We start from the raw sequence: 23,163 nt of genomic DNA on the forward strand, positions 1-23,163 counted from the left end.
AAATGATTCAAAATTCTCCCAATTCTATCCTTAAAAGAGATATCCCTTCAGTGCCTCTTCATTATTTTCTATCTCTTTTTCAAGGAGGCATTGTAGAAACTTAAAAATGGGAAATTGGGCTTCAGGAAATTGGAGCTTTACAAGCAGATGATTATATATATACACACACACACACACACATATATATATATATGATGAAAAGGGGCAGGTCTGTCTGCCAGTAATTAGTGCTGAAAACTGGAAGCCAGCAACCAAAACCAACCAAGTAATCCAGTCCCTCATAGCACTGGTGAATGACCCCCCAGCCCAAGCACCTCCTTCGGGATATATATATATATCCCGAAGACTATATATATATATATATAGTCTTTAAGTTGCTTGATGCATTTTCATTCAACTACATTTACCTGGTTGTAATGGCAGCTGCCCACTCAATTTCCCTTTAAAAATTCACAGATGTGTGTGGCAATAATTGTAGGTCCACTGGCAGCTGATCTGTTTTTACAGAGTGAAGGAGTCGCCATCTAAAACCCATAAACTGTCACAGTCTGTCATCATTGCAAAGATGCGGCCATTATTTAAATTAGACTGTGAATGATTTTTTTTCTCTATGATGGCTTTTCAGATGGTGATATGTCATAAGCAAGCCACAATAAACTGGCGTTAAGCATTCTCAAACCATTAGTCCTGCCCATAATTTGGTTCTTTCAGGAAAGCACACAGATGGTATAAAAAAAGATTTTGTCTCTGTTAAAGCCTGCCAGGGGAAAAAAATCCAAGGAAATCTTTTTGACATAACTACCTGACTATGAGCTGGGCATTATGGCTGCTGCGAGTAGAAAAAACTAAACGAGCCTCACTTATTGCCAGCTGTGATATATCTTTGGCAAGAAGTCTCTTATCAAATCAGAACAACAGTAATCTCACCTTTGTTTAGTATTCAAGAGTTCATAAAGCCTTAAGAGACATCATTTTATTTAATTTTCACAGGAATACTATGCACTGGTAGAGCGCATCATCTCACCATGATTCTCATTCTCGATCGAGGAAACTGAGCCTTAGAAAATTTTTGGTGATTCACCAAAGGTTACAACAGAGTTGGTAAAGTGAACAGAACCTAAACTCAGGGCGTCTACCTTCACAGCTCCTCCTTTCTAAAGCCTACAGTTACGTCTGCCTCCATTGAACCTCTCTTTTGTGCAATGAGTTCATTTTTTTAAGTGTTTCAAAAAGATGAGCAGTCAAGTTCAAAGGACACTCTTAATGCAGTGGTTCTCATACTTCTCAAGCTGCACGTTAGAATCACCTGGGAGCTCTTAAAAATGCCGATTTCTAAGCCACACCCCAGCCCAAATAAATCAGAGTATCTGGGGATGGGACCTGATGTCAGTATTTTTTTTTTTTTAACTACCAAGAGATCACAATGTGCAGCCAAGGGTATTGTTTCAAAAAAATCACTGAGCTTTAGCATCTCCTGAGAAGCTTGACAGACAACAGACAACTGATCCTAATCTGGAGGGTGTGAGTCATCAGACAGAGGCAGAACTCAAACACCCGAATTTTTTAAAAAGCTCCTCCAGAGATTTGGACGCACGAAAAGTTTAAGAACCATTGCTTTAGGGGTTAAGAAGATCAACTTTTAAGTTAGAAGGCTTTACTTTTGACAGCTCTGCCACTTAGCAACTCTGAGACTCTAGACAAGTTAGTGAAAAATCTCAAAACTTCGGTTTCCTCATCCATAAAAAGGAAATGATAGTCATACTTACTTTTACAGTTGTCTTGATATTAAATGATATAATGCAGTGGTCGTCAAGGTGGGGTCCCTGGACTAGCAGCATCTGCATCCCCTAAGATATTAACAGAAACCCAGAAATTATTAGCCTCATCCACCCCTACTGAATCAAAAACTCTGCGAGAGGGGCCCAGCAACACAGGTATACTTTGGAGTTACTGCCTGTGTAATTCCAGACCACCACAGTAAAGCAAGTACCCGATAAAAGTGGGTCTTAATCATTTTTATAGTGGAGGGTCTTGCCTTCAATTTGTAAAATCGCAACATCTGTGGAGCTCAATAAGTGAGCGGTAAAATGAGCTATGCCTGCTATGCCAGTATGTAACAAGAAGCCCTCAGGTGACTGCTATGCACACTAATGTTTGGTCACTGACAATGCTTTTAGGTGGCTACCAGTGCCTCATGCACAGGACGTACTCAACAAATGTTAGATATTATGTTGTTATTGTCAACATCATTATTGTTATCTACATTTGTGTGAAAAGTTTCTAAAGCATGGTAAAATAACCTCCAAAATAACAGCTGAAAATGAAATTACAACCAGCCAAGAAGAGCAGGCTTAATGTCAAGATTACTACTACGATTATCAGCACAAATGATCTTTGTCTTCATGAACCATTCAACATTCCTAGTGAATTGTGACCATCTGATCATATTATTTCCTGTTTAAAAACCCATCAATAAAGGAGAAAAAAATGGCATAGATGATAGAAGCATTGTTCATCCCTCTTGTGACCAAATCAAAGTTGTGACAGAAACACAGAACAAACAGCAAACAAAGTCACCTGAGATCTAGATGAACAGAAGCACTACAACTACAGAGAAATAATTAATCACCCTGCACTGATAGAAGGTAGGAGGGGGCAGAGACGTGAAGCTGCCTGGTCCGAATCAGCTAAGTGGGACAGAGGCTGCGGCAGCAACAGCCAGCAGGTGCAGACGCCTCTTAAAGGGGCTGTGTCTGCCAGTGGATTTTCGCAGTGAAAGACCTGCTCTCTCTGAGCACCAGAGCACGGTTGGCTGACAGGGGCACCAGGGACTCACAGAAGGACAGAGTTGTCAGAGCAAGGGCTGGAGGCGAGGATCTCTCATGGGCAGAAGTGCCGGAGGTATCCGCTGTTCCTCGGTTGGCCCTCCCCACTCCCAGTGTGCAGACTCAGTGCCGCCACAGCTGAGACATCATCTAACTGGATAACAGAGGTCGCTCTGCCCAGAGGATTCCCTGAAACTCTGCCTCCCCAACATCCAGTTATGTCCTTGGCGAGTCCAATTCTTCTTGTTGAGCAGTACCAAGACTCCTACCAGTGGCAGCTGACCTTGGTTTCTGGCATGGCCTCTTGAGGCAACTATAAGCACAGTATCTGTGGATTGCTTGCTGAATCTTAACAGGTGGCCCTGGAGGGGCACAAGCTGCGGCTAAACTTGGCCTGCAGCTGAACCCCTCTCAGGACTGTACCACTGGACACCTACTACACAAAGCCATGCTAATATGACTGGGAGGCTTAGGAGCTTTGCTTAGTACATAAAAACAAACACAGAAAGGCAGCCAGAATGGGAAGACAAAGAAGCAGAAACCATATAATAGAACAAGACAGAGATCCAGGAATAATGGAGTCAAGCAACCTAACAGATGCAGAGTTCAAAACACTGGTTATAATGATGCTCAATGAACTTAGAGAAAGTGTAGATGAATTCAGAGAGAACTTTAACAAAGAGATAAAATACATAAAAATGGAAATGGAAATTATAAAAGGAATCAGTCAGAAATTAAGAAAACACCCGAGATGAAGAGTATATTGGAGGGACTAAAGAGTGGATCAAGAAGAGAATCGAATCAATGATATAGAAGATGGAGAAGCCAAAGACACTCAATCAGAATGGCAAGAAAAAAGAAGCCAAGACTATAATAATAATTTAAGGAGCCTATGGGACACAAACATAAAAATATTCATGTCATAGGGGTACCTGAAGGAAAACAAGAAGTCGAAGAGCTATTTGAAGAAATAGTGATGGAAAACTTTCCTAATTTGTTGAAGGAAATAGACATACAGCCCCAGGAAGCTCAGAGAGGCCCACATCAAGACACATCATAATTAAAATGCTAAATCCAAAGAAAGGATCTTAAAAGCATCAAGAGAAAAGCAGTTAGTTACCTACAAGGGAGCACCTATAAGACTAGCAGTTGATTTCTCAAAAGAAACTTTGCAGGACAGAAGGGCTTGGCACAATATATTCAAAGTGATGAAAACCCAGAATCTATAACCAAGATTACTTTATCCAGCAAAGCTATCGTTTAGATTCGAAGGACAGATAAAGAGCTTCCCAGACCATAAAAAGCTAAAGGAATTCATCAACACCAAGCCAGTATTATAGGAAATGTTGGAAGGACTTTTTAAGAAGAAGGAAAACAACGTACCAAAAACATGAATAAAGAATGGTAATAACTATATTCCTATGAACAAGTACCTGAAATGGAAAAGAATTAAGTGCTCCAATTAAAAACACAGACTGGCTGAAAGCATAAGAAAATAAGACCCCTACATGTGCTGCCTACGAGAGACTCACTTCAGATTAAAAGACACACACAAACTAAAAGGAAGGGGATGGAAAAAGATACTGCCTTGATGGACCTAGAGGGTATTGTGCTGAATGAAGTAAGTCAGATAAAGACAAATACCACATGATTTCGCGTACACGTGGAATCTAAAGAAAAATACAACAAAAACGGAAGCAAACTCAGATACAGACAATATTTTGAGGGTTTGAAGGGGATGGTGAAAAAGGGCAAAGGGATTAAGTAGTACAAATGGATAGTTACGACATAGTCATGGAGATATAAAGTGCAGCGTAAGGAAAATAGTCAACGATGTTATAATAAATATAAGCGGGAAGAGGGGAACTCGATTTAGTAGGGTGATCACTTGGTGAGCTACGTGAATCTCTGGTCACTGTGCTGTACAACTGAAACTAACATATTATTATATGCCAACTATAATTTTTTAAAAACTTATTGAATGATACAATGTAAATATGAGCAACTGTTTATTATATTTCAATAAAGCCAGAGGGGAAAAAATATCATTTGTTTTAACTGCCTATAGTACAGACTCTAAAATCTGGTTTTTCCTTCCTTGTCAAACTGGTATGTGTCATTCTCTCCCTCCCTATCTATGTCCCTGACTTTTTTTTTTTTAAGATTTTTGAATAAGCCATGCTCCTGACTACCTCCTGATTCCTGATAATTACCCTACTAATAATCATTATATTTCTGGAAAAGGAAAGAATGCAAAATCAGAAATTAGTCCATTAGTCAAAATAGACCTGCTGAGTTCCCACCGTGTGCCTACCGTATCCACAGTAATGTGCTGGGGCTATGTGGAGAAAAACAAAACAAAACGTTCTTATCCCTAACTAATAGAGTCTAATTGGGAAAAAGAACAGGCATTAAACAGGTGCTCAAAAATAATTAAATTGCTACACGTGTGCAAAATTCTACAAAAGAGAAATGCAAGTTGTTAAAGGAGACTATTCCAGGATACATGACATGGTCTACAGGCAGCAGATGCTGGTGGACTCAGGGAGTGCCTCCCGAGGAAATGTCTAACCCGAGACTGAAGATGTGTAGAGCTAGGCAAGAGGAAGGAGCACAGGTGGAGATGTTGCAGTCACCCCTGGTAGAGGGAATAATGAGGTCCGGAAGTGAGAAAGAGCATGACGTACTCTGAGATGGTTTGGCCAGGACAACTCAGAGCTGATGAACACCTGTCTACTCTAGTCTCTATTATCAACTTTAGAATGAAGCGCGGTGACTTAAACCAGTGTTACTTTATTCTCTGTGTTTGTCTGAGACCCCAAGAAACTATTGTTAGCTCACATTGCTGAAACTTTGGGAAACTAACAAGTGAAGCTGCCATGAACAGAAATCCAAAGTCTTGGGGTATTTTTCATTCCACTTGGACTTCAGAGCTAGTCAAAAGTTAGGCAGAATAAATGATGAAGAAATGTGATGAAAACTTAAAAAGAAATTATATTATTTTTGCCTTAAGGAAAAAAGATGAAAAGCAATTTTATATTGGTCTTCTATATATGAAAGGCTTTTATATATGAGATGATCTGTTTTTCTTCATCTCCATGGAGAACAGAGGAAGAAGAAATGTGTTTAAACAGCAGTATTAAAATAAGTTATATCAAATAAGTTTGATATAAAACAGTTTCTTGACAATAAAGAGAATTAAGTTTTGGGGATGTTACAAAGGGAGACTTAAGTAGTTTCCCCGAAGGCATTTCTAAATAAGCTAGATTTTCCTATATTGGAGATATTTTACCTGGAAGCAGAATGGTGAATTATACGGTTTCTTCAAGTAGTTTGCTGTCCCATGAAGTACATTTCAAAGAAAGCAAAAACCGATGGAAATAAATTGAAACAGTAGTGCCATCTAGTGGAATGCTCAGTAATAACATTCAATATACCAATCCATGATTGAATAAATTTCTATGCACTTTAAATGTTAAAACTAATTAATATTTTTTAGACCTAGATCCAAACCTGTTTCATGATCATATGTTCCAATTCATGAATCAGCTACATACACTTAAGGGAAAAACAAGCCCAACATTATAAGGCCAACTTCTCACTAAATTCTCCAGAGGAAACTGGTAGATTTTTACTTCAAGAGTCAGAGTTTAAAGGCTACACCCAACAGAGCTGGAATGCTTTAATTAAATTCTTAAAAGCCACACTCCTAATGTATGTCTTGCATTTCCCAGATTTGAAGCGAAGTACAAGTCTCTTTTACTGAGATAAAGGGTGATTGCTGATGAGTAGTCTTCAGAAAGCAAAAATGATGGTTTGGGCACTTTTGGCTGCCACCTCCCTAGTCCAGCAGTCCCCAACCTTTTTGGCACCAGGGACTCCTATGAGAATCTAATGCCTGATGGTCTGAGATAGAACTAAGGTGGTGATGCTAGCGCTGGGGAGCAGCTGCAAACACAGATGAAGCTTCGCTTGCCTGTCACTCACCTCCTGCTCTACGACTCGGTCCCTAACAGGCCATGGACTGGGTACCAGTTCGAGGCCTGAGAGTTAGGAACCCACTAGTCCCTTTTAGGTAATCTCTCTCAGACAAGATCTTCTGGGAAACATTCCATTGCCTTAGGTAGTCTTCCTCACTGTAGATCCCAAACTCCTGTTTTGTTGTTAGTCAGGCAAGCTGCTATAGACTGAATTAGTCACCACAGAGGGAGTGTTTTGAGGAATAGTTCATCAAAGATTTTAAAGTCTGGTTAATAGTCTCTGTTCCCCCCATTCTCCCCCCCACCCACCCGCGCCCCCGCCACCACACACACTTGTCTTCCTGTCGATCTGTTTCTGACACTTCAAGGCTCACTTAAAAGTTTCCATTGCTTTCCTGCCAACCCTCCTGGACACAACTGCTTCCTCACTTATGGACAAATAAAGCTTCAAACATCTTATTATGAAACTTGCGGAACTGAAACAGAGATATTTATCTGTGTCTCTCTCCCAGGGTACAGCGTACACAGTAAATGTTCAGTAAATATTGTATGAATTGAATTAAATGATGCAAATTTTCAGACATGCCTGAGATTAGTCTATGTTCTTCAAATCATCCACTAATTGATTATTCTTCCTATTCAAAATCCTGACAATGAAATTATTAATACAAAATGAGGTACTGTTTCCCAATTTGAGTTCCAGATTGCATAATGCATGTGTTTATGTAATAATTAAAATTTCCCTAAATCAAAAGAGATAATGCAACTCTGAGTTGAAGAGAAACTAGGTATCAGAGAACCAAATACATCTACAAAATGTTTTGAAGTGACTTTCATTTAAATGATGTTAACACAGAAGTTACAGTCACAGTAAGTCATTTTTCAATTTTTATTCGCCCAATACAAAGAAAGCTCATTTCCTAGATAGTCTAGAGAATTCTGTCAAGGGAAAATGGCTTATTATTTTTTATTGATACTGCTTCATTACTTTATCAAACACCAGTGCTCCAAAATATTGAGATTCTCTCCACCCACTCACCAAGTCATCCTGCCGTCAATATAGTACAATGCTAAGAACAGACATAATCTCAGAAACCCCTTATTCTAATCTGTTAGTCCTTTCTTTCTCCACATTGTTTCTCAAAGTAAAGACTTATTGTCTACTGTACACCTTTCATGTCCCTAAATATCCTAAATAGATTTAAATTCAGTCAAATCACAGGTTTTGTTTTTGTCTTTGTTTTTTGTCACACATAAACATCTGGAATCATGACAGACAGACTTGTTTGTTGAATGAATAAATAAGAGTGGTGGAACCAAAACTCAGATCTAAAAGTTTCCACCTTAAATCCAGTGCTTTTCTCAATATATTGCAGCTGGTAAGAGTGACACATTGTGGTAGAGTACTAAATACATCAGTTGACAGATTTCCTATTTGTAATCTGGCACAGTGCAAAAAAAAAGATGGAATGGTGATAAAATGGGTAAGTCAAGATGGATATTAAAAGACTATACTACATAAGCCTACGCTGACACTCAAAATGTTTACTTCATGTACTGTAAAATATTTAAATGTTTAGTCCTAAAGTTAGCAAGAAGATACAATATCTTTTATTGGATTCCAAACACACTTGAGAATATTTTTAAGATATGTATTTTATGTAAATGTATTCACATCATATGCACCATAAGTGACTAAATTCTTATTCAGGAGCTAACTCAATTTAAAAATGTGTTTTCTTATTGTCTAACTCTCCCTTGCTATCTGTGAGGGGGCACAGGAAACCAAAGGGGTAGAATGCAAATCCGTCAGTGTCGTTTTTTTTTTTACATTCATCAGCCAAAAGCTCCAGTGGGAAAAAAAATTGAAAACTGGTAACCAATAATGCAGTTTCATAAATGTTTCTAAAAATTATCTTCCTTGTCTCTGATTTTATTAAAAAGGATTACCAGTGAACCGATTTTAAGTAGCAATAATCCAACCCATGCAGATTTTGTAAAAGACTCTAACCAAGAGCTTTTTCTCTCCTATTATAAACAAAAGTAAAACCAGTAAGCCAAGGAGACTGTAGCAATGTATTTATTGGAAATGAACTAGACATTACATATATTGGATGAAGATGTAACAATGCAGGAAGCATAACTGATACAACATTTAAAAAATCACAAAAGAAAAAGGAAATTCATTCTCAAAAGAAATACTGTATCCAAGACACCTCAATCTCTGAACACCATAATACAACTCATAATGTTGACTTTGAAGATCCAGAATAAAATTTACTTTAAACTGAATAACTGAAAGGAAAAGTTTATTTTCCCAACTTGAAGATTCCTTGGCTACCACCTGTGTATCACACACATCATGTAGTTTCCATCACCTGATGAAAACAAACACCAGGTGATATTCATCACATCCCTCATAGGAAAAACTTCTCCTACGAATAGAAAAATTGAAGGGAAATCCAAGCAGTGAATCAGTCGGCGGCCCCAAGTGAATGGGGTACTTAAAATCAGCATTTTCTACAACCTAGAAATTACACTAATTTTACTAATAAGACTTTATTTTCTTTTAAGAAACTGCCTGGATTAGAGGGCATGCTGATTTATAACAAGAGTGATTACATTTACACTGAGTATGGCTGTGCAGGAGGGTTTCAGGTGCTCATCATCTGCTCACTACAACTCTCCGAAGCCTTTAGAGCTGTACTCTTCTACTCTATAATACACTGTAGCTTGTGTATAACAAACTCCCTTTGAAGAAGAGTATCCCAGATAATCCATCTGTGATGACATAAGTACTGCAAAAAGCAGTAATGATAAATATTGTACGGAAAGGCAAAAATGCTGCACCAACTTTCAGAGGCACTATCATAGAATCATCTCGGAAATGGAGAATCGAATGTGTACTTTGAAAATTACTTTCCTTCCACACACCCAGTATGCGAGAATGTCTTCTAATAAGCTGTCTGTGGCTGAGAGAGTTGGGAGTCAAAATGCAGAATTGTAGGTTTTCGAAGGGCTTGGCGCCACTTTCCCCCTCCCTTCTAATTGATTTCAACAGATTGTTTTAAACATTTCACAGTTCTCATAAATTTTCACATGTAAGGGGAAGATTATCATGAGCATATCAGATTCTAACAACTGGCCAAAAAAAAAAAAAAAAGAATCTGAACACAGAATATCATCTTTAGAAAACCAATTATAATTATACTTCTTTATCTTTCATTGAACATAAAGAGAACTAAAGTAAGAGCTCCCACATATTGGTGAGAAAATGGCAAATTCTTGTCATCAACTGTGGTACCAAGTAAAGGGAAGTCTGTTAAGTACTGCAGGAGTAATTTAAATAAAATGGGGGAAAGCCGATCTAGACAATTTGGGTACTAAATTAAAGTTTTGAGACCTGATATATTTAGTTTGAGTTATAATGCAGGTCTAATTAGCTAGAAAATTAGCAATGTACTGTTTCACCTTGAACCGGGTGGGTAGACTCAGCCACCACGTCTTGCTTTTTTCTTAGGCATGTCGAAAGTAATGCCTAACCAGACTCAAAGTGCATGTAGACACATCATGCTAGTTGGCACAAAGCAGGCAGCGGAGGAAGGCTCCCATTATCCTGAAAAAAAATCATAGGAGCCTGACTGGCAATCAGTCATTTTCCTGTTATATACAATATCAGTACATTTTAAGACAGATACACATAAATTTACACAAATATTTCCACCTCTCCACCATCAAGTGAAACATCCTATTCTTTGGAGAAAAAAATACATTCATTTTTTTCAAGTGTATTTCAATATACAAAGATGTGCTAGCTTTGTTTCACTACAAAGAAAAAAATGATTTCACAGGCGTCAAAGAAAAAAATGATTTCACAGGTGTCCAAGGGGAATTTCACTTTCACTTCCCTTTGGTGTGGATTTAATGAAGTTTTGATTTAAAAAACTGCTCTAAATATACATCTACCCCTTTTAATCTGAAAGCATGAACTGTTTGTGTCCATTTATGTATATATGTACATAGTGACCACCACCAACAAAAACCAGCCTACAATGGCTTAAGATTGGCAAACTCTAATGAGAGCGAGGCCCACCGGCTTGGACGAGGGCTCAGCACCAGACAGGCAGTTCCATGGTGCCAGTGTCCAGCACTGGGGGCCAGCGGCATGCAGACTCTTCCTTCCTGAATCATTTTCAGAGCATGGTCTGCTGAGACTTCCCTGCTTCAGTTATGGCTTGTTTCCTGTCTTGGCTTTGTTGTTAGGGTTGCTGTTCAGGTCTCTGAGCAGTGATTCACAATTGGCAAGAGCATCGGCGGGCAGTAGCTTCCGGATCTGCTCCACTGTCTTTTGATAAGCCATTTTCTCCTGTTCCAGGGTCCGGATTAAAGACTTCATTTTGGTCTCTCTGGTCAAAAGATTTTCCAGATTGGATTCCAAGGTCTGGATTTTAGCATGAGCTATCTGTTTGGGGGAAAGAACACAAAATCCTCCAAATCAAAAATTTGAAGACTCTGGTTCTTCATTCCAGCAGCAGCCAGACTGTACAGATACTAACCAAGCATACCATATGACTTAATAAAATAATATGGGAAGCAAATACTCTGAAACCTTTCATGAAATGGAGATTTATAGGTTTCTCTAAAATATAATGATGGTTCTAACAAAATACATCTCATTCCACCAAATATTACCAAAAATGCAATATTAAGGCATGGTGCCAAAGGAGTCAGGGCCCTCCCTTCACACGCTGGGGCTCCTCTGGAGTGAGTGGGGCCCGACATGAGGAAACAGGAGATTCCTCACACTGCCTTGAAGTGCTAAAAGAGACTTTTTACTCTCTGACTGGAAATGGAGGGTTTTCTAAATACATACTTGGATCCTCTGTTTTGACAGGTGTCAGAGGTGCCCACGTAACCTGGGAACCCAGACGTGATGACAACACTGAACTGTCAATAAAAATGTTTGTCACCATTAATAAAAATCATTATGTAAAGCAGGTAAAAACCCACTTCCCTAGTAAGGAAGTGCTCAATTAATCACCATTGAAATATTCATGTAATAACGAATACCCCAACTATTTTATCTTTTTGAAAATAGACACTGGTCTTTAGGAAAAAGCACAACATTTTCTATGGGCCAGAGCTAATGTTGGATGAATCAAAGGAGGTTAGTGTTCTTATTCTTGGGGAGCAATTACTCTAGAGCTCCCTCATTTCTGAGCTATTTCTCTCCTAGCTGGTCCAGAGTACTCACTACACAGAAGCAGTCTGTAGTGTTCTCTAGCTTGAAAACAGGTGCAGTGTGGGGAAGTGGGGGATAAGCAGAAACCACGGAGCCATTAGGCACTTAAGCTCTAACTTGGAACTCATCTTCCCATCCCCTCTAGAAGGTCTACCTTCTAACCTCCCCCAACATTCCTAAGCCCCGCCCCTCATGGCTTGAATACTCAGCACACATTATACAACTTGCAGATGCAGAATATCAACTTCTGCTAAACTGCTTATTACATTTGTTAGTGTGTATTTATTTATAAATAAATATATAGTATTTTATATTCCCTAGTAATTGTAAACTTCTTGATGGCACAGATTATGTATTACATGTTTTTATTCAATTCTTTCAAACCTATCTCCTTTCCATTTATGTGAGTTTAACAATAGACAATCTTCATCATCCCCAATCAGATTTATGCAAATGATTTCTTGCTGGCCTCCCTACCTTCTCTCCTCACTCTAATCTGTTCTCAGTGAAGTTTCAAAATTGGGCTTTCTTTCTAAAGTATGGCTCAAAACTTGGAGAGATTTCTCCTCTCAACAAGATTAAAGCCATGCTCTTCTGCTTCACACTGAAGGTTATTTCCAATTCTGCCTCCATCGTATTTATCCCATCTCTCCCCGACATAAATGTTAAATGGACACCAAGCTTACTCTGCTGCTCTGCCACTTCCTCCGCATTTACGGCACCCCCCACCTCATTTATTTCTCCCACCAGGCCGGTCCCAATGTCCTATATGCAACCCCTCCTCCCTTCAATTTAACCAAATATTTGCAACACCCAATAGGCATTTAACCAGGTTCTGCTTTGAATTGCCATGTGGTCACATCTTTGTCTCTTGACCTGCAGTTTTTCTAGGAGGTCCATGTTCTGTCTTTTGAGTTGGTTATTGGCCCTCTCCAGCTTCTCCACTGGTTCGCTGTCCTCAAAGGCATACGAAGATTCGTGAAGCTCATCCTGCAGGACGTGATATTCCACCTCATAAGCGTGTAACTGTTTAGAAATATCCATCTCAAAAACCTGCCATGAAAAACACCGTGGGTTAGTCTGACCTTCAGTACGTATGCCAAGATACAGTCTGTGTATCTGGTGTACTTCATAGAGATTTCCAAATACTTATTAGGAATGGTATGACACACTGAAAGGAAGACTAACCAGAGTGACTGGCAATATAAGGACAAATGACTATTTCTACACATCTGAAACAGTCTCATAATAAGGCCAAGATACTAGAAAAAGTCAATGTTCAAAGGTATATGGCAACCCAAATATACATAATCTAGTAACTATCTCCCAAAATGTAGCATACCGGATAAACAGCATCAGTCACTGAGTAACTCTTATCTATGTTAGAGATCATCTTTGCTGATTAGTAAGCAAAATTGCATTGGCTATTTCTATAATAATGAGACCCAAAGCTTTTCTAATGATTTGTAAATGGGACAACAAGGTCTTACACTAAATATTTTCATCCATTTGCTAATCCATGTGAGCCTCTTAGGAGTCCCTCACATATTCTATCACACAGAGAATCTTCACAATTGCACATCTTAAGCACTGTACAGAGCTGTAGGGGTTAGTTGGGGCTGCCTCTGCCTCCCATATCACTACCAAATAGGAAGACAGGTTGCCTAGCAGTTAAAGGGCAAGTAAGCCCTCCTTAGTCTAAATTTGAGAAGGAAGGTAAGACAGTAGCTGCCATTTAAGCAACGGTGTTTACACTAAACTGTGAAAAGAAACCACAGAGAATCTGACTAACTTATCCTACTATCGCTAGAGATACTCAAATCTTAGAATTTAAGTGTGATTTCTAGACAACCTGGTTATCCCTCTCAAACAAGCATCACTTTTTCCCTGCTAGTGAGTATGGACACAATGGACTTCTAAACAATTAAAAATGATGGCTTGGATCTATATTTATCAGCATGAAAAATGTTCAATACTACATATCTTAAAAATCCAGGTTACACAATAGCATGTATAGTATGTTTTCATTTACATAAAACTACACCTATATTTGTATGTGTATGTAAGCAAAGAGAGATGTGTGAAAGGATGTTTAAAAGGTTTTATACCTCAAGGTGTTGAGATTTGTAGTTACTTTTATTTTCTTCTTTGTGCTTTTCTGCATTATTTGCATTTTTACAGTGACCATAAATAAACCTTGTCAAAGTCTCCTTTAATATCAGCAATTCATTCCACAACTAATCAACTCTAATTGTTAGAAAAATCTCTATAACATCGAGTCCAAATCTACCTGCCTATAAATTCCATCTACTAACCCCTAAGAATAATCTCCAAAACCAAGCAATTCCCTCATTAATTTTAGGAGAGAGGTGATCTGATTTCAAATCAGAGATCACCTTTCTCTAAAAGCACAATCTCTGACTGCTTTGCTAGTCTCAAAAGGTCATCTGAAGAATTAATACATAATAAGTAAATATGTACACAAAAGCTATGCTTTTCAGATTGTAGAGCTTTTTACAAATAAAAGCCGTTCATAGATATTTGCAGAATAATCCTCTTGTGAATTAGATTCCACGTAATGGAAAGAAAATTGTACATGTAATATAATAAATTCATGGTATAGTGTGGATTACAGTATGAAATTCTGCGACCTAACTGGTTACACTTGCTCCTATAAATGTGAAAAAGTACTAAGATCATTATTGTTACTCTCATTTTGTAAGGCAGGATGTTAAGACTCAGCGAGGTTATAACCTGCCCACTGTCACACAGGTGTGGGGTAGCAGGGCACCAGAATGAGATCTCAAACTCCCTTTTTCTTGCTCTAAACTCTCCTTTTTCTGCCCAAGTGCCTCTATGAAACTGGCAAACTTTACCAATACTCATAAAGGATGACAGCTTCATTTACAAATCTGGTCTTAAGCTTGCTCATGTCATCTGAACTACATCAGTATATAACTACCACTTACCTGGTCCCTATGAAGAGCAGAGACTGGATAAATGGTGCCCTGATTACTTTTCATTTGCTTCTCGGTCTTCGTCTATTCTGCTGGACCCTGAGAGGCAGACCTGGGTTCCCTGCACTTCCCCTCACTTCCTTTCCTGCTGGCTTCTGGCTGGGTATGGCCAGTAGATGGGGCCAGCAGGTCAGAGGAGAAATGGGCTGGGTGTGTGTTCCTTGTTGCCTTCACTGCCTGGCTCACCAACAATCACCAGAGATCCCGCCTCCACGGTCCCTGCACTCGCTGGGCCTGGTAACGCCATTATATCCTCCCTTGTCCCCTCAGCACCATGGTGACGAACAGCTTCTCTCTGTTCCTAGTTTTTGGGCATTTGGACATGCATGTTTGGTTCCGTTAACCCTGTCCACACTTCTGTAAATTCGTCTGCATTTGAATCATGGAAGGTAGACTCTGCTTCCTGCAAGGGACCCTGATTGATACAAGTCTCCTCATTTAAGCCTCACAAAACCCTTCACATCAGTACTGTCCCATTTTGAAAGTGAGAATACTAGGGTTAGGACATTAGGCTGAGATGTGCAAGCCAAAAAAATAATAAAGAGCTAGATGATGCAAACCCAATACTGTCTAATTCCAAAGCCTATGCTCTGGCCACATGTACTCCTCATATATTTTTAAACAGAATGAACAATATTACAAAGGTAAGTGGCTCTCTCTCTCTTTTTTTTTTTCACTTATTAGGTATTTCTAACTCTGTCAGTTCTATCTCCAGTTTTACCATTGGTTTAAATTTAAAGATTCTTTAAAAACTCATTATGTAGCACTGAACCACTTTTCCTGTGCATAGCCACATAGACAATATCACAATATAGAAATTTCACAACAGTCTTATTTCTAAATAAAATATATCTGATCCAAAAAAAAAAAAAAAACAAACTCTGTCAAGCAAAACTACAACTTTACACTAAAACATTTAATATACAATCAGTAGAGGAAAGTGCTGTATAATCTTGTATCTTATTGTCATTTAAATCATACCTGAGTGATAATTTTTTCCATTTCAGTTGTATTCATATCAGGTAGAGAGCTTTTAAGAAATTCAACAATACTTTCAAAGTTTTCACATTCCATTATAAGTGTCTCTTGGCTGCTCAGTAGGCTAAGTGCAACCTTAAATATAACTTCGGTTCCCTGAAGAAAAATTATATCTAAAAAAAAGATAGAATTTTCATGATCAAAATTATGCATCCGCTATTGCAAATAGCATGTTCTTTGTGGTAATAGTTTTTTGTGTGTTTTTGTTATGGTTGTTGTTTATAATTACTACAGTGGAACCACTGAATATTTTGCAAAAGAAAACTAGCTGGTCAAAATCATCTAGATTAATATATATATGTGTGTATATATATATAAGAAAATAAAACAAGCAAACATGTTTATACTTCTTATTTAGGAATCTCATATAAGGTCAGGGTAAAAAGATAAATTGAATATCTCTTCGTCTATGTGTTTATAATTTTTAGTGGCAAATTTAATGGAGACTAAGTAAACCTCAAAGACACTTACTCAACTGGTATTTAAATTCTTCAGGGGCGGGGGAAATACAAAAACACATCATCGTAACCAGTTTGTACTATCTAAACTACATTACCATAATAAAAAAGTAAATGAACCAGTTACTATGTAATTAAACTGATAGCAGAGCAAGAAATTAAAGAAAAAAAAAACTTTAAAAGAAAAATCAAAACCAATATGTAATCTAAATCAGAAGTGAGAGAGAAAAAGAAAAGCTACCCTGGCTTCAGAGGATATCCCATTCCACTTCCTAACAAATACAAACACGCACTAGTTTTGCAAAGAATCCACTACACTTTTGTATGAAAGTTTCTCTCAATCTCTTCCACTCTGTAATCAATAATAAACAAGAGGGAGTCTTTAAAAAGAGGGAAATGGGAAACAGTTACTTCAAACATGGTCATTTTTCTTTCATGCATCTTTCTCTTTCCTGAGAGTCTCTATTCTTTACCAAATTCAAAGAAAAGGATTGAGCAGCTATTGTAGCACTGACAGCATCGATCATATTCTCAGAGCAAAAAATGAACCGCTGAGGATATCTGTTTCTTGAACTCTGAAATCAAGCTTCCAAGGATAAGTCAAAGAGAGATGCCCTGAAACATCGTAACAGCATTTTGATTTGATAAACTGTTCTCTAAGAAAAAGAAGAAAAATATATATGAATTTATAGAAGACCTATTAGTAGGAACCCAAGCTCCAGAGAAAACTTCACTGGAGAAAAACAGTCATGTATAGTCAATAAAGAAGAGAAATCTGGTGAAAATTGGATTCCGTGAATCTTGACTTCACTCTTTCACTGTTCTTTGTCTATATATTGTATTACTTGCTAATGTGGTGTTTAACTTTCTAAACAACAGTTTACAATAAGAAAGATACCATATTTTGTCATCTGGCATATGTAGACATATTACACATATACCTTCAAAATTGAAGTTTCTCCAAACAACAGTTTTCCTTATTATTATCTGATATTTTCATTGTATTCTATTCATTTAATTTATTTCTAATACTATTAATTAACTACAATTGGGCCAACAGTCATAATTTGACAAAAAGCTCCAACTTAGCAAAAGCACAGTTATAAATATTGATGACTTGTGCTGTGCATGCCAGATAGATGAGCAGAACACGGAAACTGGGAGCCCATTCCGAGGTCATTGGCGTCCTGAACATCATTAAAACAAACCTCTAGGAAAGAGATGACTTCTTTTTTCTAGTTTTTGCTTTTTAAGGAATGAACTCAGACAAACCTAACTAAAGACTTGAGAATAGATTTAAGGGCCCCCAAAGGGACCATCATGCTCTCTTTTTAATTCCCAGTGCCTAGCGCTGTGATGGAGGTAGGCAGGACCCGGTGCCTAGCGCTGTGATGGAGGTAGGCAGGAATGCAATAACTTGCCCGGGCCCTAGTGCCTGTGCTCAGTGCTTTTCCCTGAGTCCCCCAGTCTTAGAGACTGGCACCACCACTGCACTGGCATGAAAGGAGAGTCACTTAAGCAATGAATTTTGGCTACCCTGTTAACAACGAAAAGTCAGAATAAGAAATGCCTTTGGAAATAACACTGACGTAGGCACTACCATTGACCCAGTCAGAGAACATGTCTCTCTGTGTTTTGGATCCAGGATGAAGAGGACCATAGGGAAGAAAAAACCAGAGGCAGGAAAGATATGTATGAAAAGTTCTTATTATAGTAAATTCTTATTTTGGATAAAAAAAAGTATACCCCGATTTTTAAGTATAAATGAAAATAAGTGCTCCATTATAGCTTACTCAAATACAAGAGACTGATTTTTCTTTCCCTCACAATTTCAATTTTATTTAAGACCAATATGGTTTCAAATTACTCTCATAATAGAGCCCGACACATTTTTAAATTCCACTAGCAATTTGCTATTCTCAGTAACACATGATAAAACAATCAGCTAGAAGTATACTTCTTGGAAGGAATAACGCTGTTCTATTTGATCATAGGCATCTCTTACCAAAAACTCTGGCTACAAATCCTAATGGAAATTGAGAGGCAAACAATGTGAGGAACCAGGGGGCAGCATAAAGACTGGGGCTGATTTCATTTTCTTCAAGATGATTGTAGAGATCTCTGTGATAGTCATGAAGGAGTCTAGACAGCTGGTACATCTGAATCTAAGGTTAATTTGGACAAGAAAAATAAAATATTACTCATTTATCTGAGGATGCATACCATATACTAATTTTAATTTTATTACTCTAATATTTAATAACAAATGCACTTATATTCAATAAATAAAAGCAATGGGTTTTTTTATTATTATGTTAAAGTTGATATTAAAGTCCATGTTCACTTAACTGAGGTCATAAAAGCAAGTCACCAAAAGCTCATCTAAGACCACTGAGCAAGTTTCGCTGTCATGTGTGTTTTGGTTTCACATATACATGGAAATGGCCCTTTTTCCTCATGTAGGAAGGTTTTTGGAATTTAATCAGAACTGTCCTGGTTCAGGACTCTCATGTTTTGGATCCAGGATTAGAATGGAAGGTCCATTCTAATTTCAGACCAATTCCAGAAAAGCCTCCATTCTAAAGAACCTACCACATTCGGTTCAGAAGCAAAGCCTGACTCTGTTTGCTGGACTCAGCATCTGATTTATGATGGAGCTCTGGCCATCAGGCAATCTGCAATGCTAAGACACTGGCAGGCTTAGAATGTCTGGAGCCAGAAGCTTGAGATGTGATTTCTAATATCCAAGGTATTCCAACAGCATATTTTTCATGACAGAGGGGATTAAAGCAAAAAGCGTACTCTAAATCTTTCTAGTATTAAAAGAAGAAATTATTTTATGTGGCTACTGAGTTGATTACTGATATTTCAAAAAAATTATAAAGGCAGAATATAGCAACCTCTGAACTCATATCTGTGGTAACTAAAAATTAAGCAGTAGCAAATAATAAACAAATCTGTGAATTGTGCTTTAATTTATATTTTTATCCACACAGTAAACAGATTGAGCAGTGGTTCCTTGATCAGTTATATCAGCTTAACATTATGGCGTTAAATATATACAATATTTTATAAAATTGAACAAAACTTCTTTCACTAGGTGATATCATCAAAATAGCACCCTTAATTAGCTCTATAAAAATACTTTAAAATATTCAGCTATATTGTGAATTCAGCAACTGTTGTTTTCTAGAGCACAAAACTAAAAATCAAAGTACTATATATAAAGAGAAAATTATTTGCTTAATATTTATCTATGGATAAATCTATTTCTATTATCTGTGGAAACTAAGGTTCCACACAAACTTTAAAAGAAAGAGTTAAAGAGCCACAGGAAGTCATAGCTATAAAATAAGAAGCTTAGCCACAGTCAAACATAAGAGTTTAAAAAATGAGATTATTATCTTAATAAGTCATATTGAAAAACATCATATATTTACTTTAGGCCATTTACAATTTAGAAACTAGACATACTGAGCTATGTCAATAGAAGAATTAGTATTTTGGTAGCATGAAAATCAGAGAAGTCTAATTGGCAGGATAAAAAAAGCATAGCATCAAAAACATTCTGTTTTTGTTAGGTTATGATTGCAACACAGAAGCAATACTTCACTGGTTGATTTTTTTAGAAGGACCTTACTTGTTTCCCTTACATTCTAAACTAGGAGTGGAAAACATTTCTTCCATTAAATTTCTTTTGAAAAGGGCAAATAAAAACACGATTCAGTCTTTCTTCAAAAGAAACTTTAATAATAAAATGCTATTTTTTAAGAATAAATAATTCTTCCATTCTATCTTATAGATAACATGGCAAATCTTCAGACGAAGAGCTAGAACTAGCAGAGGGAAGATGCAGAGACAGATGAGAAGGGTAGGAGAGAGAAGGTGGAAAAAAGTAGAGACCGAAGACTTCATATAAAAAGATCTGATGCTTTTATACTTAACCAGAAAACAGCAGACACAAAACATGATGAGACATAGTTAGAAGAGACCTCAACTCCCTCCTTTCACAGATAAGGTAACTAAGACGGAGAGCTTGCAATGCCCAAGCTCAGACGTGCAGGTAATCAGACATCAAGGGATCTCAGGCCCCTGCTGCTTCCACATTTGAAAGTCATATTGACTGGATAAAAACCAGTTTTTGCTCTAGAAAGTGGAAAAGTGTTGTATCTCACTTTATAGAGTAAAAAGATCTACTCTCCTAGAATAAGGTCCCCCATCTTGTGGCCCATTACAATCAAATATTTTAAAACATCTTCATTTCGTAAGTATAGATATAATATTTCTTGGTAATTGCAACTCATTATATTAATGTTTAAATCAAATTTATATGAATTTTTATAATATCAAATATTGATGAGATTTTTAAATTGAAAAATCATTGCATTTTTAAAGTGATAGCTGTACCTATCTTTCTATTTATGGATCAAAATCAACTACTCACAGGAACTCTCCATTCTCTGAAATTCTAATGATAGCTACCAAATTGGTATTTCTGGAAATCTGAGCTATTTAATTCCTTACAAGGGCACCAATGCTTCATATCTGATTTACCAGGTACAGGTAAACTGTCTAGAAAAAAGTGAAAATTAAAACTTTTCATAGTCATTATTATTTCACTTGTGGAATGTTTACAGACCTATGAATAGTCATCAGTTAGGAATCAAATCACCGTATTTGATTTACAAATCCTGGGGAACACCCTTCATCTGAACTCACACCCAAAAATGCAACATTGAGAGCAAAGCCATATCTACCTAGGCAAATTTTATCTTGAAGAGTAAAGAAAAACGGAGCATTCTCTCTCCACTCATCCTCTCACGAAAATACCATTTACTATAAAATTCATCAAGAGAAAACACAATCCTTTTTTGCTTGTGGATTGGTAACTGAAATATTAAATGACAAAACTGAACACTGGGAACCAAGGAAAATATATTTTAAAAATATTTTTAAATATGTTACTTCTTATCTAAAACATAATATTATGACTAATTGGGTATCATGCCTACCTCAATTCAAAGGAAGAGAATAAAATTTGAACTTCTTGTTAGAAACCTAGATGCTAAGGAAAGCAAACTAAAGAGGAGAAATGTGTAAGCATTTCTTAGAGGTTTAGCAAAATCGCAAATCCCTCCCTAAAACTATGGACTGAAACATGGCTCTACATTTATGGGAGTTCCAAGACAACTGGGTTCAAATTTCCTCAAATCTGCTGTAATTTAGAAGAGGGTTCCTACTGCAATGCAATATACATATGACGGATTTTTGAACTCTACACTTGAAACCTATTTGATTTTATCAATCAATATCACCCCAATAATTTTAATTAAAAAAATAAATTAAGAAGAGGACTGCAGCTAAGACGTCCAGGAACAGCTTCACACTTCACACAGCCCTCGCGGAGGTCTACAGCCTCACCTGCAGCGACATCATGTCGGGTCGGTACTGCTTGCGGAAGCCCAGGTCGTACATGAGGAATTTCAGCATTTCAAAGGCTTGCTCTTCGCTCATGTGCAGAAGCAGGACTCCGGCCACAAAGCTGATCCCCTGACAGTAACCCACTTCTTTGTCCAGCAATGAGTAGGCTTTCAAGAGGTTAAAGAGTGACAGCTGGCCTGCCCCAAGCTGTGCTGAAAAATACGGGTGAGTAGGAAATGTCCTTCCTGCAGAGGAAAAGAAAAGAAGTATTTCTGAGACATCGTGATGCACTGCAGACCGTTGTGACAGTACAATTCAGTGATTTCCTGGAATAAACAAATACTCTTTTCCAAACTAGTGAGAACCGCTCAGAGTACCCACGTAACTAAGACTCTCTCATGAGCAAGTCCTAAGTCCTACATGACAGCAGAACACCACCCTATCTCCACATATATGATAGGAAAGCAAACATTTTATGCTAAAAAGTAGTTCTTTCTGGGGGAAAAAAAAAGGTCTATGAACAAATCAAAGGCCTATTCATAAAAAAAAACTCCCAGGAGAATTATTTTAAAAATTTACAAATCGAGGCAGATTCTAAGTTCACATAAAGACCACCCTACAACGGAAGTCAGAATTCTATGAGGTATGATATTACTTAGAAAGAACCTTAGTAGTCTTTACACAAATTTAGTCCTGCTTCTTTGTAACATGACACTGGAGGGACTTTTGGGTTGTTTTATTTTATATTCAGTCTATCACTCAGGAAATAATTCTTTTCCAAATATTCTTTGCTCTCTGTTTCTTAAACCACCTCCACGAGACATCTAGACCTCTTCTTTTTTCAGTATATCCAAAAAGGACAAGGAAACTAAAGGTCAAGCTAACTTCAATGAAATTCCCCTTAAAATTCACCTCTGTGTATCATATTACCATAGATACACTTCAGCAAGCAAACACGATCAGTCCTGAATCACTGTACTAAACCATGAAACAAACCCATCTCCACCACTAAAGCTGTGTATACTAGCAAGGGACTTTCCTTGTGCCGTGCAAATGAAGGGGGATGTTAGCTTCCCTGTGAAATGACTACTCGTGTCAGTTAAGCTTGTAAGAATGCCAGTCTTTTAAATGTTTTCTACCACATATGCTTAAAAGTGATTTTCGCCCCCACCCCCCAACCAG

At 37.6% G+C, this 23,163-nt stretch overlaps 1 protein-coding gene across 5 annotated transcripts in view; it reads right to left on the reverse strand.

Moving 5' to 3' along the window:
• Nucleotides 1-8,869: 8,869 nt before the first annotated feature.
• The window catches only part of TBC1D4 (TBC1 domain family member 4), a 166,719-nt gene continuing 152,425 nt past the window's right edge, over nt 8,870-23,163 (reverse strand). For all 5 annotated transcript variants that reach the window (XM_039886860.1, XM_039886863.1, XM_039886859.1 and 2 more), the window contains 5 exons: nt 21,982-22,226; nt 18,566-18,725; nt 16,046-16,215; nt 12,924-13,100; nt 8,870-11,267 (listed from right to left, as the gene is read on the reverse strand). In XM_039886860.1, the coding sequence (XP_039742794.1) occupies nt 11,034-11,267; nt 12,924-13,100; nt 16,046-16,215; nt 18,566-18,725; nt 21,982-22,226 (986 nt within the window). In that variant the 3' untranslated portion in view covers nt 8,870-11,033. The remainder of the gene's footprint in view (nt 11,268-12,923; nt 13,101-16,045; nt 16,216-18,565; nt 18,726-21,981; nt 22,227-23,163) is intronic.

Source organism: Pteropus medius, unplaced genomic scaffold (genome assembly GCF_902729225.1).
Source record: "Pteropus medius unplaced genomic scaffold, Ma_sr-lr_union100, whole genome shotgun sequence".
Lineage (NCBI taxonomy): Eukaryota > Metazoa > Chordata > Mammalia > Chiroptera > Pteropodidae > Pteropus > Pteropus medius.